At 41.2% G+C, this 21,044-nt stretch overlaps 1 protein-coding gene across 1 annotated transcript in view; it reads left to right on the top strand.

The window, feature by feature from the left end:
* lpp (LIM domain containing preferred translocation partner in lipoma) overlaps window positions 1-21,044 on the top strand; it is a gene marked incomplete at its 5' end in the record, with an annotated part of 89,247 nt that overhangs the window by 23,933 nt on the left and 44,270 nt on the right. The window contains one exon of the mRNA XM_083647905.1: window positions 13,958-14,554. Coding sequence (XP_083504031.1) covers window positions 13,958-14,554 — 597 coding nt within the window. The remainder of the gene's footprint in view (window positions 1-13,957; window positions 14,555-21,044) is intronic.

The following is a 21,044-nucleotide window of genomic DNA, read 5'->3' as shown; positions in this document are numbered from 1 at the left end:
AGATGATATGGAAAAGGCTGCTGGGCACTGTTGTTTCACAGAGGAAAGGGGCAGTGACCTGTACATGGACTTTGACATGATGTGTACGTTGTTTAATCGTGGATTCAATGAGCCGCTGTGGATGCATACAGCCTTTACTGTAGATAGTGTGTTTGGGATGGTCAGGATCATGGTGACTAAGCCTACAGTATATACTGTAGCTGTACAAGGCTGTACTGTATGTTAAGATCCCTCACAATGTTACATGCATCCATTTAATTAGTTTCCCCTTAGTCATCCCTGTCCATGCCTGGGTGCCAGGTAGAGCCAGAGAGGAGCACCAAGAGCAGCGCATCTGTCCATTAAAGTCGAGCTGAAGTCGAGCTGAAGTCTTTTTCACATCAAAAGTTCATTTTTTAAGATTTCATTGATAACAGTAATTTACAGTTTGCTGACGTCACCTAGTACTATCAAATTTCTACCCCATTTCAACCAATCATATCATGACATGGCAGCTGTCAATCAAATCTTCATTTCAGGATAATTTTCTATTCCAAATGAAGGGGAAAATGGCGCCTAGTGCCTGTCATCTGGCAGAATTTCTAGCCCATAAACTAACTACTAACAACTAACTAGCAATTATGCAAACTAAATCAAACGGTAATGTCTAAGAATGCAAAGAAATGTAACTGGTTCGTTAAAAGTCGCATTCCAGGAATATTATTTAATGCAATGGCGATATTGGCGCGCGCCTCGCCGCCTCACAGAGCCTGGTCGTCAGGGGTCGCCCCTCGGAGATTCCAGGCCGACGTGCTGCACTCTCCGCTCGGCAACACGAAGGCAGCTGGCTGCCTGCGGCTCGCTGAGCTCCACTCAGCCACTAACCTCACGTCAGTCAGCAGGCTCTTCCCGAGGGGAGTGCCACAACATGCTGAATCCCACTCGATTTGGAGGTGGAACACGCCAGGATTGGCCAAAGCCCAATCCAGTCCCCAGAATTGTCAAATAAAACCATCGACATAATACTATGACCCTTGTCATCACGTTTGTTTTGTCAGACAAATTATGTTTTCAGTCTGAAACGGACTCAGACGCACGTGACGAATGGGTTCAGCTCGACTTTAACAACACCCTCATTCTCTTTTCTATTCTTTTGTAAATGTACGAGTTTCTTTCACTTCATGCTTAATGTTGAGTTCCAGTAGAGTATGTTTAATATTTATTGTTTTGTCGTGCTTTGAAAGGTCTAATCCTGATCCCAAAATTCTAACAGACATATCACCCTGCTACAGAATTTAATTGGTGACTTCTCTTTTTTGTTAGATTGATTGACCCCAGATCCCCAGAAAATCCAAGATTGCTAAAATGACCCAGCAGTCACATAGTTTTATTGATTGATTGATCAAATAGTTTTACTGCTAATCCACTTCACCACAGCTGTCTTCTTCTCATACGTCCCTACAGCATAAGAGTTTGTGTTTACATCGCTGGCAGTACCAGAGTACCAGAGAGAAAGGAAACACGACTATCACTTCCCTCGTCAGCAGAGAAGCCATGGTGTCAGACATGTTGGCCTCCTTGTTTATATTTGTACTTGTTGTGTTTGTGTAATAAGATATCAAGCCGTTCTAAAGCAGATGGGCATTGAAGTCTACTGACACAGTTTAGCTGAAGCGGAGTGCTGGCAACGCTGCTGAGATGGATCCTTCCACACGAGTGCCCCCGAGGAGGCCTCACTTCACACTGTGCCAGTCAAGCCATGCCGTGCTGTCACAACATAGCAGGCTGATAGGCTCATGCTGCCTGCTCCCAGGTCTCCCAATGATCATGATAGGCTCATGCTGCCTGCTCCCAAGTCTCCCAATGATCATGCAAACTCTCTAGACCACCCCGGCACTATAAGCTCCCTGAGAGTGTGATAGGGCTGGTGACCTTTCTGCTCTGGTGGCTTCTCAAGGGACTGCCTTACCATGTCAGCGCTTCCTCAGGGACTGCCTCACCATGTCAGTGCTTCCTCAGGTGCATCACCATGTCAGTGCTTCCTCAGGAGCCTTACCATGTCAGTGCTTCCTCAGGTGCATCACCATGTCAGTGCTTCCTCAGGAGCCTCACCATGTCAGTGCTTCCTCAGGAGCATCACCATGTCAGTGCTTCCTCAGGAGCCTTACCATGTCAGTGCTTCCTCAGGCTTCCTCAGGAGCCTCACCATGTCAGCGCTTCCTCAGGAGCCCATCATGACTCTTACACCCAAAGTCTTGCATGTCTGCATGCTCATGAGGGGTGCAGAAGTGAATTTAACTGTGCATGGATTTATATAGTAACAATGCACATATGTTATACCAGGTCTAACCAATCTGCTAAATTGTGCTGAAATGTGAGAATGCTAGGAAATCCTTAACCACGTGTTAGAGTTATTGATCGCCATCAATGGCCTCCTGTTTTCCCCATTCAATCCCCCCCCCCTTATTCTTCTTCTGTGGTGTTTTATGGCAGTTGGCATCCTTTATTTTGCATTACCACCTCATTCTGGTTTATCCATCCACTGTTTCTCTACATTCTCTCCCCTCCCCCCGTGACGTTTTCTCCACCCGCCCATGGGTACATTGTTTTTGCCTCACTGATGATGTCACAATGTCTATGTCATCAATGAGTGATGTCATCAGTGATGCAAAGACGGTTTTAACTTGACAACAAAAAAACATTCTAAATTGAACCCCCGCTCACTTCCTGTTGCAGTGTTTGCTATGGATATAAAAGAAAAAAAAACATTTATATTTATTTACAAGTGCAGGACTGACCATTCCGTGAAAACGTCTATAGTCGCACATTCACCATGGGTACATTGTTTTTGTCTCACTGATTATGTCACAATGTCTATGACATCATCAGTGATGTCATCAGTAAAATCATTATTGACCAAAATCATCTTATGACATCACAATGATGTCAAAATGTCATCAGTGATGTCATCAGCAAAGTTGCGCAATTGTGCACAGACATACAGACATACAGACACTGCTGGAATTGTAGTATAGGATAGATAGATAGATAGATAGATGTTGGAGGAAATTATAAGGATAGTCGGAATAATGGTTGGAGTCAAATCCAGGGACATTCTTGATGAGAAGCTGCTCCAGAGTGTGATAGACCATAGATTTAGCTGACAGTCTACTGTTTGTTCCAACAGGACAGTGACACTAGGCTTACAGCCAAATTGACAATTCTTGGCTTCACAGCAAGACCGTTAAAATCCTTGAGGGTCCCAGTCAAAGCCCAGACTTGAATCCTATTAATGATCTGATCTCCATGTATGGAATGACTTGGAGTTAGCGGTTGGCAGATGTTTCTCATCCCACTGTAAGCAAGAATGGGAGAAATTCCCCAAAGCCAGATCTGCCAAACTGAGACAGATGTATCCAAGATGACTCAACGTTGTAGTTGCTCTACCAAGTACTGACTCATGGGGCAAATTCTTATTTAGATGAGATATTTCTGTTTCATTTTCAAATAGATTTGCAAAAAAAAATTAAAACACGTTTTCACTTTGCCATTGTAGTACATTTTGTGTAGGTTGTTCCCAAATACTCTCAATTGAATCAAATTCACGCTGCAACACCACCAAATGCTGAAAAAGTTAAGGGTTGAACACTTTCTGAAGACACTGCATGTACGTATATTCAATATCATCTAGATGCTGGGTAGTCTAACAATGTAGACCATCCTCATGTTACAGTACCAGTGGAGCACTAAATCTTGCTGTTTGTTTCTATGCTGTTATATTTTCGATCATCTTCTACACTCCTGTGAATATGTAGCTGGCAGAAGGTGCTTGTTGGAGAAAATATAAGTTCCATGCCATTTCCTATTCAATAAGCTAATAGTTGCCTAATAATTGCATATGCATAATTGATGCTATGAGTTACCATGACATGACATCACACATAGATTCACCCATGGCAGAGGACTTCTCCTTTTGCTGAGACCTTGGTCAGTGCGTCGTGTTCCATAACAACTGATACCTCTCTGTCAGACTGAGATGCACACACATTTCCAAGAGATCATCCCATTCCTCTCCCCCCTCTTTCCTCCTCTCCCTGAGTATAAGTAATCAATGTCAACTGTCAATCGCCGCTGAATATTTGGACTCTGTATAACGTATCAGAATGTGTACATTGAGATTCAGTCCTCTGACAATACAGATTGACAGAGAATGTATGGTTTTTATATACTTCTATAATACAGTTCCTGGACTCCTGGCTTCTATTCATTTGCTTTAGATAGACTGTTATAATTATCACATTAGCGGATGAAGAGTGGAAATTGCATTCTCTAACAGTGCTAATACATAATACTGTATGTTTCCACTCTTAACACTCATTGCTGCGACAGACAACATCATTTGATACAATCCAATGATAGAATCCCCTTGAGGGTAGTTTCGCAGGTCGTTTGTAGGCCGTGTTTACCTGGTTTGAAGTGGCGTTCAGCCGTATAAAGCCCTGTAAACATGTTAATGGTACAGTCATAAATGTACATGCCTGGCTGGTTATATTCGTTTGATGTCTCAGGTGTCAGAGGATCCTACTGTTTGTTTCAAGGGGTAGGGTTCGAGATGTACAGTATGCATGTAGTATGCATACTGTACATGCATGCATGGAAAATGCAGCCATGTATGCTTGATAGATGCCCCTGGTGCATCTATTTTTTTATATTTTCATTTATACATTTTGTTCATAAAGGACTTGATGTAGTAAAAGGAATCTTATACAGTATTTAATCTCAATTTAATTTGTTAGGTTGAATAAACTGTAACTGCCTCTTGAATTTGGATTTGCGGCTTATAAATAAATATTCAATATTCAAGATTAGTTTAATCGATATGGTACACAGGTGATCAGTAGATATCTAGTGACACTCAACATTTTAGTCATCAATGCTTGTCTGTCTTGTGGGTGATAATGACATTTGAAAGCGGTCATAGACAAATGCAAATGGATAATTAACACCCAGTTATCACAAATTTCAAAGCCAGAGCGGGAGTTTACATGTTCTGTTTTTCTCTTATGATGACAGCAAACCCTGAGCAGTGGTCATTGGTGGCCTCTACAACCCCCCTACCCATGTGATGTCACAGGACTGGTATGTCACAGGACTACCCATGTGATGTCACAGGACTGGTATGTCACAGGACTACCCATGTGATGTCACAGGACTGCTATGCTAGCCAGCCTCGTTGATTCCCGATAAAAGGTCATGGCCATAGACAGCTATTTTTTGCAATGCTATTTTGCTCTTTAGGTCACTGTCATGACATGACTGTGTGACCATGTGCTTATGCAGCCGAAGAGAATCGCATCAAGATGACACTCCAACCCGGTCATTATAGGTCTTTGTGGTGTTGAACTTTTTCTCTCCGTTTGTTTTGTGTGTTGTTGTTCTCCCTGATTGCTGTGTTGCTGTGTTGCTGCATGGAGCAGACTAGATGTTGCTGTGTTGCTGTGTTGCTGCATGGAGCAGACTAGATGTTGCTGTGTTGCTGCATGGAGCAGACTAGATGTTGCTGTGTTGCTGTGTTGCTGCATGGAGCAGACTAGATGTTGCTGTGTTGCTGTGTTGCTGCATGGAGCAGACTAGATGTTGCTGTGTTGCTGTGTTGCTGCATGGAGCAGACTAGATGTTGCTGTGTTGCTGAGTTGCTGCATGGAGCAGACTAGATGTTGCTGTGTTGCTGTGTTGAGCATGGAGCAGACTAGATGTTGCTGTGTTGCTGAGTTGCTGCATGGAGCAGAATGTTGCTGTGTTGCTGAGTTGCTACATGGAGCAGACTACATGTTGCCACAGTGCCGGTGGCACCCGTTGACCTTAAGGTCAATCTGGCAGCAGGTTCTGAGTTTTGACAGGGGCAGCCAACTGTGGAGAGAGCAGCACGCCCGCAGGCACTCAATGTGTTCCGTCAATGTTTGTTAGTCTAATAAACTGCATAGTATCACCCCTTTGTCTTTTATTAACAGGGTGATCCAATGGCACATTTTGTTTGAGCCAGGAAGGCTGTGACTGTCAATGTAACCTGCCTCTTTCCATCATGAAGCTACTAGCCCTCCTAGTAACAATGCTAAAAGGCTTACCATCAGATAGATAGATTTATCAACTGCTGTCATTGCACATTATCTAAAACACACGCACGCACGCACTCACTCACACACACACACACACACACACACACACACACACACACACACACACAGACACAGACACACACAGACACAGACACACACACACACACACACACACACACACACACACACACACACACACACAGACACAGAGAGAGAGAGAGCCTCTGACAGAAGAGTTCAAATTGCCCATCTCTGCGACTGATGACATTGACGTAAGCGAAGGACATTTCCAGCTGAATATGACCTCCTGGAGCAGGAGGGGGTCGTGATCGCACGGAAAGCCAAGTGCAGGGTTGCGTCGGGGGGGGGGGGGGGGCAGGGTGTGTGGCAGGATTGGCCTGTAGTACCACAGGAGGTGAATGAAAGAAGCCGTTTCTGCTGTGTGATAGTACACATTTCCCCCTGTTATAAAGATAGCCCGCAGAAGTGCCACTGCTGGTGACTCTCAGGGACTTTCTTTTTTCACACAGTAGCCCAGAAAGAAGATGATTTTTTCATTGCATCAGTGAGTAATGCGCCCTACTTTGTATGATGTTATTACATCATACTACAGTAGCAATATTCCATACTTTCCTTCTGAAACCTAGTTTTCGGGGGATTACATAAGTTTGAATGTTGAAGCATGGACTGGATGAACTCCATCCTCTTGGGGGTGTCTTGGTGGTACCAGTGGGTACACAAGTACGTGCCACTGCATGGGTACGCTACAAGTACCTCGCTCATGCAGAGCTCTCACATCGCTCCCTGCATTTGAAGCTGTCTGTAGTCATCGTATACTGTGTCACTGATGGATTGCTTGGATAGGATGGAGGAGTACCTTCTCTCTAGAGACAAACCGCAAGAAGACCTTTTACTGTACACTCATAGTCTCTTTTGAAACGTGAAAAATGAAAACGTTCCTGTTTATCCATTTGTTTGAAAATCTATCTGTATAACATGTATAGCAGTATTTCCCTTTCAGGCTGTATTTGTGAACATTCTCCCAATGGGACCAATTCTCACTGTGTTAGAAGCCATAGAACCAATAGTGTAATCTGTGATCGTCAAGAGAAACAACATGGAGAACAGGAAACTGTATTTTAATATTAGTGTGAGCCATTACACCTACAGTAATGTACATGTTGAATGTATCCGATAGTAGTGCTAGCAGTTACGACCTTGGTCATTTACAGCCTAACTCTCATGTGTATAGTTTTTGGACTTTGCACAAACTCCCAAAAAATATCTCTATTAATTCCAGGAATCTCTGTCTGTCCTGTGTGTTTATCACATATCTCGAGAATTGTTTGTCTGATCGACATCACACTTTTTTTTTTTTGTTCAAAGTTTTTTTATTCCTTTTCTGTATATCATACAAAATACAAAATACAGATTTAAATACACTTGACACTTTTAAACAAAAACCCATCCCACGAGAACCCCTAGCCTATTACACCACATACATCATGTCATACATCACAGTATATCAATACACAAAGACACACAAAAGAAAATGAAAAGAAAGAAAGAAAAAAAAACACACACAACAACAACAAAAACAGATTAATGAAAATAAATATCAGAGGGGGGGGGGGTAAATCTATACATTTGAAATGCTTGAAGCGTCCATTTTCTCTACCTGGTCCAGGACTGGCTGCCAGATGGTATAAAAGTCGAGAGCACAACCCCTTGTAGCGTATCAGATTTTTAAGGAGTACAAGTCTTCTAGCCAGAAGTGTACCAAACGCTATCATCTTTTTACTGTATTGGTTGAGGGAGAGATCATGACACCAAAGATTGCAATTATGGCAAGAGGTTCCGATCGACATCACACTTGACGGGTGTGTTGTTGTCGGATTTGGTGTAATTTGGACACGTAACACGTTCAATATTAATAAACCTTGAATAAACAGGCGAACAGCTCTCTGTGCAGCAGCAGGGTGAACGGGCACTGCACTAGTCTACATAATGTGTGGCATTTTATCTGGTAGTGTTTGCTATTATTCTATATTGGGAAAAGTCATCAAAATGGGGGCAGTCAGTGGATTACAGTCAGACTCATTACCTATGTCACACACATCAACACATGTCTCTCCCGCCCTGCCAAAAAAGAGAGCTGGAGATGGGAGAGCTATTCTTGCAGATGTGCATGGGTAATTCACAAATAAAGTGGAATACCACTGGGAATCGCCCTGTAGATATTCTTATGAGGGATTGTTTAGACAAAAGCCTCCTGCCTGCCCTTATATCCAGGAGGATTTACAGTTGACAGTTAAAACCTTTTTACAAGCAAACAGTAAAACGGTCTGTATTTATGTACTGGCTAAAGTGAACTATGACTACAGTATCATTAATTCTGCAGCAAATCATGGCCAGTACTTATTAATATATTATTATTATTATTATTAATATATTATTATTATTATTATTATTATTATTATTATTATTATTATTATTATTATTATTATTATTTGTAGTCATAGTAGTAGTAGTACAAGTGTGTTTTTCATTATAAAGAATGCATATTAATTTAGTTCATTCATAATGCCTTATAAGCTTGTCCAAGGACATGCTCCATGGAGTACTCGAGCATTTTAGTAGTAGTGGTAGTTATTCAGGGCAAAAGAGATCCAGGGCATCCATTAAAGATTTAATGTAATTTGTATGAAACATTTGAGATATTAATTTGCTAAAGACTTTGCATGACTGGGGTCGTAATGCAGCTGTCACTTGAAGGAGCAAAAAAAGAAAGAGATCTTTGTGAGATACAGTGGGCGAAAAGTTCTAGATATGTGTAGAACACACTTTATCTGCAAAAGAAAGATAGTTCAAACAGCTGGAGGTCTTGCTGTATTTCAGAGACATTGTTTAATCCTATCTAATGTGCCTTATCTGGAACTATTTTTAAGTCGAGAACTGATACTCAATTGCATGACTGTACTGAGGCTAAGGGATTGTGTTGAATGTGTCTATTGTGGCTGATTGTGCGTTGCTTTAGTGACAAGGAGACTCAGAGTGGTGGGAAGATGGGAGGATCTTTTAGTGTTGATTGGGGATTTCTCCATGGTCATAACTGCTGAGATGGACAGATACTGCAGACAGTAAAGCCAGCAATCCTGAGCATCATCAGCTTTGTATTAATAAGAACAGGAAGAAGTTTGGAGAAAAATATCCAAGGTACTTACTGTAGATGAGTACAAATCTGAAAAGATGCAGAACTTCTCCCTCTTTAGGGGTTTTCCCCAAGCTTGTGGGAGAAAAGAAATCCCTCACCCTTGTGGTTTGAAATGCAAAGTTAACAGTTTTACTCAGCCCCCCCAAGGTCTGTATAGTCTCTCCTAATCTCTTTTAATGTGTCAAAAGGCTTTCTTGAGAGTCTCTGTGAAATTTCCAACTTGAGTTGTTTGCAAAGTCGGTCTGAATTAGAGTGTAGGGTGAAGGTTAACTTTTTTAAAGGGGTTAGGGAAAACTTTTTTCAAAGTGTATGTGTTGTGTGTATTTTGAGTGTGTGCGGGAGGGGGGCATAGGGAAAGGGCATTGTATTGAGACCAATGCTGTATGTATAGCCTAGGTCAGACCTCAACATTTCCAATCATGCCCAACGAGGGCAGCTCAGACTACTAGACAACATCGAGTAAATCCCTGCCTTGCCGTCAAAAAGGTGCACAGTAGAAGATGAGGCAAAGAACGACAGCTTTTTCCCTTTATGAACACACACAATCAAGATACACATGGGCCAGACAAATTAATGACTAAAGATGACCTTAAAAAAAGGCTATTGTACAGCTTTTAGGGGGATATTTTAGATTCCAGTAGTTTGTACAGTAACACTGAAGAGTTCCTCCATGGTTCTCTGTATAATGAACAGTATATCATACATACACTGCTCGCTCCTGTCTTGGCCTCACAGCCATGCCACATATCAGTGAATGAATGGCTGATGAGATGAATATCTTGATTCTTTCTTTAATTGTTTTCAGGTGCTGCTACAGGCTCTTATTTCTGCTTTCTAAATGAGCATTCCTTCCATGCCACATTGATCATTTCAAATGTTGACGTCTTTATATCCTGCATTCATTACTATAATTTATATAGTTCCTTCCTATAATTGGTGTCATATGTTTTCTGCATATCAGTTCTGCATAACCAGGCTGTAGTATCAAAAGCCCAGGAGAAGATCTTTTTATATGTTGACAAAGTCTTGAAATCACTGCTACAAGGAACTTGTAACTGGTTATGAAACAGTCTAAATGTAATTCTAATGCCCCACATATTACCTAGATCAGCAATAATAAAATGATACCATCGGCGAGGAGATCCTCGATTTCTATATTGTTTTTCTAAATGCCTGCGCCCTGAACGGGTGTACGTCCGTCCTGTGTCACGTCCGTGTGTAACTGGTTGTAATTTTTTGTTCCGGCTGGCGAATAAACCAATAACGTCGTCAACCATATGCAGTAGATAAAACAGTGGGGGAGGCTCGCTGACTGATGGTGCAAACACACTGGATCCAAAAGCGGTGCCGTGCGTCTGTTTTGCGCCACGCTGGTCACAACTTGTACTGACTTCCTGCCTGGCTTCACACAATCGCTCGCGGCTGACGCAAAAAAATCGACCAGACGCGGAAACTATCACTGCAGGCTGCGAGCCGGCCGCGCTGTGGCCCGTAAGGGCGTGGAAATGTAACTGCTTGCGTTTCCAGATGCTTCACGTCGATTCCGCGTCACTTCAGCGTTGCTTCAGCGTCCGGTGTGTTTGCACCGTCAGAGAAGCCCTGCCTGGTCTGCCATGGCTCGGACAACACCGCTTTTGTCCACAGGGGCCGCTAAAATCAACACAAAATGAAAGTTCCTAATAACTGCTTTAATGTTTGTGAATGCTGGTTTAGGAAATTTCTGATTTAGGCCAATATCAAAGTATTGTTTGTGTGAACATTCTTATGTTTATTGAGCTTTTGCTTTTTTTTTATGCCCCACATGTTCTGATGTCACTAAGAGACTGTAGGATTTTCATCGGTCTTTGTTAATCTGTGATGTGTGAAAATCCCATGATCGTAAGCTTTCCAGCTTTGGAACCCGAGAGGTGCAGAGCAATCTTGCCAGCCACTTTTCTGAGATAATTGGTGATGGAGCATTATAAGTACTCTATGAAGTAGAACATCTATTAAGGCTGCATATTGACAGTCAATGGTATTGTCACAATATCTTTGTCAATTGTTTTACTAACAAATTATGCCTTGTATTACAAGCGCTGTCAGTAAGCAATGCCAATAACTCCCCCCTAAAGTAACGCTTGATTAAGGATATCTATGGTATCAAAGCCCTGATTCAACAAAGTATTTGAGTAATTCAACTAAATAAATCAATGCAATCAAGGAAAACCAACTAAATGGCAAGTGGCACTTTAGTTAATTTGTTTACACAAATGACTAAAGTGTGGACAACCATCACAATACAATCAGTGCATACAATGAATTCTCCTGAGCAGACAGATGAAACAGATGTTTGATACATCAAAATAATACATTACATCTGTGTTAGGGCTGTGCCGATTCACTTATCTCCAGATTCGATACTATCACGATACTTGGGTGCCGATTCGATATATATTGCGATTCTTAAGTATTGCGATTCTACAATTATTGCGATTCGATATTACGATTTATTGCGATTTTTGTTTCTTTTTTTCTTTTTAATGCTTTAATGAAAGCCTGAAAGATTTCAAAACAAAAATACAAGTAAAATATTAGGAAAATCACAATTTTCTAAATAAATAGCTTATATAATGCTCTACTATTCAAAACAATCATAAACATCTCAAACTTGTTACAAACACATCAAATCGTCTCACTCAATATGCACAATCTGTTATTAAAAATACCATATAATGAAGACTGACCCACCAGCTACTCAAGCGCACTTGATTATCACACACTCACACACTTTTTTATTCATGTTGCACCAGGCAAGATTTCACATCTTATCAGCTCAAATTGCAACATGGGGCTGCAACAGAGGAGTGTCCCACCCCCCTAACTGAGATACCATTTAACCTATTTTGCCCAAACCTCTTAACTCCAACCCCCCTTCCCCCCTAAATATCATTAAAATATGGCAAACATGTGACCTTACCCTAACTTAGACAAACTATAAAGATAATTTGGATAATGTGCACGCAGGTTTTGCAGATTGTATCGTCTGGTTTAGTTTCATCACTTAAGAAACGGCTGAAGCCATTCTCTTAATACTGTATAATTGGTGGAAAATGTACCATGACAATGTAATTATTTTGAGGGGCCTATTTGCATTTCCAGTGCTCTGCTAAGTAAATCTTACTGTAGGTTTTAAGGCCTTAAAGATAAATTAATAATCTAGAGTATTTAAAAACCATGAAACATTTAAATTGAGTAATTTCACTTCCTAAAGGGCACAGTTGAGATTCTTCCGGACATATGTAGACAGGCACTTTTTTTCTCTATTTTCTTTTAAATAAACATCAGCACTAATCACTGAGACAGAAATCAGAGTTAGAGCATAATATATTTCTGTAATGTTTTAGGGTTCCTTTAGATTAGATGGGATTTAAACACATTTGATGCATGCACCTCTTCTACCAGCACTTGGGATTTTATTGATCTAACAGTACGTTATGATCTGACTATTACAACATTTGTGTTTTCATTTCTTAAACGTTACAAGTCATTGCCATTTGTGTCATTTCTGTGCAAGATGCTTTGATCATTTGATCATTTTTATCATCATTTGATCATCAAATCGATTGGAATTATTGCTCTGCCCCAATTTAGAAGACATCTCATCAAAGCAAGTTGCAAAGCGTCTAAAGACTACAAGTGTTCGTCTTTGTTCCCCTAGTGCTGCAAAATTAATAATTGACTCTGATATTTGGCTTCAGGCAATAACCTAATAAGACCAACCAAAGTTAATGATAGACCCTTTTTAGACTGGCTGAAAGTCTGACACCGATATGTAATGGTAGTGGAAAAACAATTATTACTTACATCAGAGACACTCAGGGCAGAAGCCACTGACATGGTGGTAAAAACATTGTTTTTCTTTGTGTTATCATCAGCTGCTCTAGTTTGTTGTAGTTTGGCCTACAGTATGCATCAAAGATACAGTATGCATCAAAGATAGCCGTTGGACATTAGATAAAGTAGCACAGTTGTTTTGACGGTGAGAATCCCAGCAATGGGTTGTGTTGCCGCTCGACAGTCCTCTCTTCCCAGGAACACCGGCGACACAAATCTCAGTGATTTAACATCTCGCCTGTACAACCAGCTCGAGTCAGCACAAGTGTCATGTGCCATTGCCAATCTGCTGTCATGACGTCCTCTACCAAACAATTTATCCCTTCCCTTCCTGCTTTATTAGCCATAGCTTATGGTTGGCCGTGGTCGAGACAGTGCAGAGCCTCTGCTGTTGAGGTAGCCTTGTAATTGAGTCTGAGGAGGCAGGCTGGATAATCATTTGAGAGTAAACCACACTATCAGTAAATAGCTCTTGAATACAAGATCAGTTCCATTCACAAGGATTTCATTTATTTATCCAGGCACTCAGTTCATCCTATTTCACAATGCTATTTTATGACGACCTATTCCCCCATTGAATGTTATGTATAATAATTCATAATGAATGGATTTTTAAAATTGTTGTTACTTGTAAATTTAATCAAGAATAAAACTACTAACTCTGTCATTGCATGCCCATAGGCATTGTGTTTGTGGTTGTGGTGATGAACAGTAGGGAAATTAAACATTTTGTTGTTGTTTTTCACTAGAATGGTATTTTATTGCTCTTTTTCAGAACTCTGCTGCCCCACCAATAACCAGTCCCAACGCTCCAGTGACTGGCTACAAGCGGATGGTCATTCCAACCCAGCCACCTCTGACTGCCACCAAGAAGTCTACGCCCAAACCCCAGGCTCCTGGGGCAGTCTCGTCCATGCCTCCGTCCTCTGCCAGCCCAGTGGCCAAGCCTCAGTGCCAGATGGCTCCTCAGCCCGTCGCGGCCTCCTATGCGACAGCCTCCACTCCGAGCCAGCCAACCTTCAACGTCCAGGTGAGGTCGGCACAGCCCGGCCCCCAGCACCAGGCCCCGGCTGGCCAGCATTTTGCTCAGCAGCCTATTCGCAGCCCTGCACAGGTGCAGTATATGCCCGCCCAGCCCAAAGGTCCTGACTTTGCTTATGGACCGCCACAGCCGGGCTTTTCCCCCATGGGCCAGGGTGTCTATCAAGACCAGCAGTATCCTGGAATGACCCACGGAGGAGGCCCAAGCGCCTGGAGACCTGAGCCTACCACCACCCAAGGGTACCAGCCTTCAGGCCCCAAGAAGACCTACATCACAGATCCCCCGCCCAGCTTGGCACCCTACAGTCCTGGACCCATGGTTCCACCAAAGGTAAGAACCAGTTCTCACCATGTGATGTCCACATTACTCTTGATCAGCTGATCAGTTGCCATCATTTTTAGTTGTTGCAGCTGTAAATTCCTACAACTACCAGTAAGTAATTTAGTATTTTAGTAGCAGTTTTCTTTTTTATTTATCAAGTAGAAAAGGATTTTCCTTCCTGCTAATAGCCATCGCTCTATATCCATAAACCCTTTATATAAAAAAAAAAACATTAAAACTGTGAATCTGGGTTCAGACGGCTAAGAGGCATTCCTTGTCAATCACACTCTCTGTTTGCTTGTGTGCACGTTTGTGTGTGTGTGTGTGTGTGTGTGTGTGTGTGTGTGTGTGTGTGTGTGTGTGTGTGTGTGTGTGTACATAGGTTTGTGCTTTAACAGCTTCAGATGGCAATGCAATTGGGAGCTGCTTACCGTCTTTCATTGAAATGCTCAGAATAAACAGTTGTTTTAACCTTTATGAATTTTTAACCGGTCTTTTCTATGGGGGTTTACACCATCTGATTTCATTTGTCTCATAAAAGGCTGAGACCTGTATATCCACCTCCTTGTTATCTCTGTATCTATACATAACCTTATATAAAATCATGCAATGCAATTTAGTTTTCATTAAATTTTTTGAATCTGGACTCTGTAATAGGGTAAAGATTAAGAATGATTTTTGTATCATTCTTCCATTCCTTTATCCTCTATGGACCAGTTTTCCTTTGGTAGGACTCTTGTTCTATCCGTTCTCTACCCAAACTAGAAAATGTGCTCAGTACAGAACAGACCTCTGGCATGTCTGACAAGCACCTGTAAAATAAGCATCTAAAGAGGCTCATGGCCATCGCTCTTTCTAAAAAACATCAAATGGTAGTTTGCTATCTTCTACATGTATAATCCGTGTTTAAATGTTGAATGTGAAGACATTTAGGAAATATAAAAACTGCACTTCCAACCACTGACCGGCCTTCCTGGGAAAGCCTACAGTATGTTAAGGTGTTGGACGGCTCTGGCTGCTGGTTAATCCAGTCTGAGTGTAAGAGGGCCGAACGGCTCACAGCAGAAGCCCTGCCAACCCTTTCCACGGTGCACCTCAGGGGCCACACAGTCATAGGCCTTGTCCATATCCACTAGGGGTGTCACGATACACTCAGTTCACGATACGATACGTATCACGATACTGGGTTCACGATAACGATACAATACGATACGATTTTAACAATATTTTTTTAAACTTGAATACCGTAATGACAATATATGACTGGAAAAGTAGTATTTTATTTGAAATGCACAAATACAAAACATGCTGTTGTGGGAAATTGTTATTACAATAACAACTAGAAAAAACATGAGATTGGAGATAAGTCTTATCTTGAAATAGAATGAGTTACACCGTCACTTAGATTTACTTTGAACTAAAAGGTTTCTCAGCAGTATAAATTCTCATTATGCATCTTCAGTTTTTCTTCAAACTCAAACAACAAGACTTTTCTTAGTCTATTTTTTATGCATCTTCAGTTTTTCCTGTCAAGTAAACAGTTTTGCCAGAAACTCAATTGAATGGTTTCTCTCCTGTATAACTTCTCATGTGTCTCTTCAGAGACTTGTTCAACTGAACTACTTTCCACACATTGAACTTCAACAAAGACGTTTCTTTGTCTACTTTTGAAAAAAAAAAAAAAAAAAAAAAAAAAAAAAAAATCACGATATGAGATTTCATCTCAACGATACATATCGTGACGTTTTACTATCGCGAAATTTCGTGGGACGATATATTGTGACACCCCTAATATCCACAAAACACATGTACAGTAGACAGATCCAGGGTCCAGGACCCCTCAATGACCCCTCCACATCTTAACTATTTCATTTCATATAAAACATTCAAAAGAAATCTTACTCTTGACTGAGTGGGTTCTGGTTTCAAATGACAAGGGCAGGTTGTACTTTTCAGTTGCTTAGCCTTCTTGAGGTCTTTTTTTCCTCTCTCTTGTGATTGACATACTTCAGCGACTACTTTACATAAACAAGGTTTTGGATCTTATTGTTAAGTCTTGAACAGGGGTGTTGTTGTGTATCATTTAATCCACAGGAAGAGGATACATTACACCCGGCTTAATTATTATTTTTTAATTCTACTAAGATTTAAAAAAAAAAAATAATAATAATAATACACACACGCGCACACACACACACACACACACACACACACACACACACACACACACACACACACAGATACTGTAATCTCAGCAAGAGTGGTATAAGACTTTCATAGGTCCAAAGTCAAAGTCCCAACGATTGTCACACCTGAGTGTGTGAAATTTGTTCTCCGCATTTGACCCATCCCCTGGGGGAGCGGTGAGCACCAGCAGTGCCGCGTGCTCGGGAATCATTTGGTGATCTAACCCCCCAATTCCAACCCTTTGATGCTGAGTGCCAAGCAGGGAGGCAATGGGTCTCATTTGTATAGTCTGGTATGACTCGGCCGGGGATCGAACTCACAACCTCCCAGTCTCAGGGCTGACACTCAAACCACAAGGCCACTGAGCTGGTAAGCCCAGCTCCAAGTCTTCAAGAGCATTGCAGAACCTTGGATCCAGTACCAGACCTTTTTATAGTAGGCGATTGTGAAGAATTAGAAAATCCTGTCATCCCTCAGAATAGAGTAGGCTATGCCATAGAGACCGCTATTCTAATCTCAATACATCCAGCCGTCGACAATCTCTGGAAAGTGCAAGGCCCTTGAGTTTTATTTAATTCAAGGATTTTATGCTGGTTCAAAATACAAACTGGGCCTCCCAGCCCCTGGGAATAGCTCATCAAGGACTGTGCTTTACTAAACACAAATTAGCTTGAACACTGCAGCAAGTATTTATAAAAAAAAGTCTAATTATATTTGTTCAAAACAAAAGTCTACGTTTTGCTTGAAAATCCTGCTTCGGTCCCAGTATGATGCATTATTAAAAACAAAAGGTGGCGTTTAATAGATTTGTGAGGATCTCTTTGATTCCAGATAAAAGCAAATCTCTAATTTTGTGTATATAGTATGTACACTATATATTTATGTTTCTTTCCCAAGGATATACTGTAGCATGATAATGGGCTCAGTGCCTCCCTTCCCCGGTTGCTTTTATTTTACCACTTTGAATCATATGGGGGGAAACTCTGATGCACCATATGCACACAGTCCTCCTACAGTTGTTTGTCAGTTTCCTATATTATAGCGCTAATCAGTTTCTTATTCATTGTGTGTGTCCGGTATAGCAGATCCTTCCTGCCTTAATGTCAAAATAGACCAGAGACACTATAAAAGCCAGATTAGCGTGAAAGCAAAATCTGTCAACTTTGCCTTTATCGCCATCAGTCTTGGTTGACCTAATGTCATGACATTTTCATAACCTTCCACAAATTATGATAAATCTCCTTACTAGAAGTGGGTTGTGCCTCTTTTAATCTGTTGTGTAAATAAACCAAAACATAGTCAATTACGTAAAATAACTATTTACATATTTATCATAATTACCGTACAGGATATTAAAAAAAGTATGTCCAGTGACTTGGAGTTAATCGTAATTGTATGTACTGTAATACCCGGGACTTTCTCTGTAGGGGGTCTGTGACTTTGATTGAGGACTTTATTATAGAGATCATTTCACATAATTGGGGGTATTCATTGAAGGGCAGTGTCATTAGAGGTCTAAGATGAACTCCTTAGACAAAATGCTGTGATCTAGACTGGTTCTGATTAGTTTGTCTACACGTCCAGTACCCACCCCTCCCCATGGGTCCATACTCACACGTAAAGTGAAGGTGTAAGAAGGGCTTTTCACATCAACAGGCTTCAAGGACACTTAATTACCCAAATCCACCAGTGTTTGATCTCTACAGAAAAAAAGATTTCATGGCTGGCGGTTAACATACCAATTTCCACCAGTCTCTCCGTCTTTCCGGAAATTGGAGGAAAGCTAAGCTGGATGATGACTTCTGTTATTTCTGAGCTTGAGTGACGTTTGACAGTGGGGATTATTTTGAACTGCTCAATCCCTGCAGCCAGTTAAAGCCCGTTAGAAGGTCAATGATGGTTTCAACTGTCAAACATGTTGAAATATGTGACATGTCTCTGCCTTCCAGTCCTGGCCATTTTGCTTTCTGACCTGCACAAGAATATTTGCATATGGTGCTATCAGCATGCGGCCAAAAAAAGCCCCTTTATGTTTGTGACCTGGCATGGACCCTTGTTCATAACTCAGGACTGTGCTTGCAGATCTATAGCAAACATCTCACCTCCAAAAGTGTGCAAACACCTTTGAAAGTCAATCGGACTGTCCATGTCCATCATATTCAACAGGATGTTGAAGAAGAAGGGAAATGCAAGATTTAATGGTGACGAACTGAAAAGGAGTCATAGTGGAAACATGTTTCAGAATTATTATGCAGATCAAACTAAATCCACAATAACATTTTGTTTATAGATAAATAAGGAAACATGTTGACTGAAGCATGTCATGCTGGCACCTATAACTCCCGTTTATTTTGCCCTGGCAGTAGCTGATGTTTTTATCTCAGAAAACCAAAGCAACTGCTTCTTATACTACTCTCATTTGAATATGCCATTAAAAAAGTTATTATTTGAAAGTGCATGAGCAGTACTTCTATTCCTGCCTCGAGAAATGTGAATGCTAACTGTGTTTTCCACTAGAGGTGACACCGTACATGATGCCTTCTCCTCAGGGGATTGACCCTGGATGCCCCAACACTCAGGACCTATGTGAGGTCCTTTAAAGAGCAAGCTGACTAAGCGCAGGGTGACCAGCCTTGCTATAGATTACCCAGGGAGGATTCTTTGCCTCGTGCAGGGTTACAAATTGTAACTAAACAAGTACAAAGTGAGAGTACAAAGTGAGAGCCCAGAGCAACTTCTTCTACATTATGGGGACATGTGGCCTGCAGCCTTGGGATGCCTGCTAATGTGTGCAGATACACTCAAGTTGAAGTGAACCACCCTTACAACACTCTATACTTAATAGACTGATTCTAATCTTGTCAAGGGACTACGGATAGGTAGTCCCAAATTTCCCATTATTTGAAAAATTGCCTCACAGGGTTTCTCAAAACCACATGTCTTCTACATAGGAGCTTGTTTTGGACTGGTGATTGACGTGATACAATGGAGACCCTTGTTCACACTCACTATCCACTTCTGACCTCTCTTGACCCAGTCCATTTGTCTCAGAGTAGCAACAGGCCATTACATTGACTGGCAGATCATCCACATATTTTCATCTGTTTTGGTCCGTGCAAACTATACAAGATTAGCAATCTGGCTACATGGAGATGAAACAAGAGTATGAGAAATGTCCTCAAAACTATCCCCCAAAATGTCATGTGAATAGCCCCCCAACTTCACACTGGGGAAACAACCATTATGGTTTCGGGTTGTCAGTACGTACGTCCGTCTGTCCGATGTTTGTTAACACGATATCTCAGGAAAGCCTTGACGGAATTTCGTCAAATTTGGCTCAAACATCCACTTGGACTCAAGGATGAACTGATTAGATTTTGGTCATCAAAGGTTAATGTTCAAGGTCACTATGACCTCACGAATGCCATTTTCTAGCTTGTTAATGCAATATCTCAGGAACGCCTTGACTGAATTTTGTCACAGACAGATTCATATTAATATTAATATTGATAGTAGCAAGGTGTTCAGTGAGTGTTGTTTTAATAGGACACCAGCTGGTCAGCGTTAATTTAAAACACTTGTGTTTAGCAGTACAACACCAAATAAGACATCTATCTTATATATTCCAGTATGTATCTTCTGTGTGTAAATGTCAGTAATGTAAACATCAAGTTGATAACTGAGTTCATTAACAACTTACAACTGTACTTTTTTTTTATGTTACATGAGTGACAGCCTTCAAACCTTTAAGTCCACGGTGCAGTGGTGACTGACTGACAGCGCCGTGGGAAAAACACAAGCGTACACATAAACACAGACACAACATTTTCCGTCTAAATAAGAAATACATTCATAAACACATTAGGATTCAATTTGATATCTTATGACTATGGATGTGAATTTAGAATTGAAATAAAATAGCTTTACATTTGTGTGAACAAGGTGTCTTGGAAACATAGGCCTACTGTACATTGACTGAATTTACACAGGCCCTCTTTTATGACCAAATTTATATACTGAAAATGTGCACCCGCAGCTAAATTTTAATAGGATATAATAATTGACATTGGCTGATTGCATGTCAGACATAAAGGCTGTGACCACTGCACTGAAGTGAGCAAGGCCTCAGATTGTTACGTTTAGAACGTTCCTCTCCTCTTCAAGAAAATGTCTCCTTCTCTTTTGCCCTCTGAGCGTAATTGTAAGGTTGAGCTTAAGGTGTAAGGTTAATTACACATTGAAGGCAGGAGCCTAAAATTAATTTGATGGGCTACTTGTAAAGCTAAACCTACTGTGCAGTTTTCACTATAGA

Source organism: Poromitra crassiceps (assembly GCF_964638095.1).
Source record: "Poromitra crassiceps genome assembly, chromosome: 12".
NCBI classification, from domain to species: Eukaryota; Metazoa; Chordata; class Actinopteri; order Beryciformes; family Melamphaidae; genus Poromitra; species Poromitra crassiceps.
This window is presented reverse-complemented; position numbering and strand designations above follow the sequence as displayed.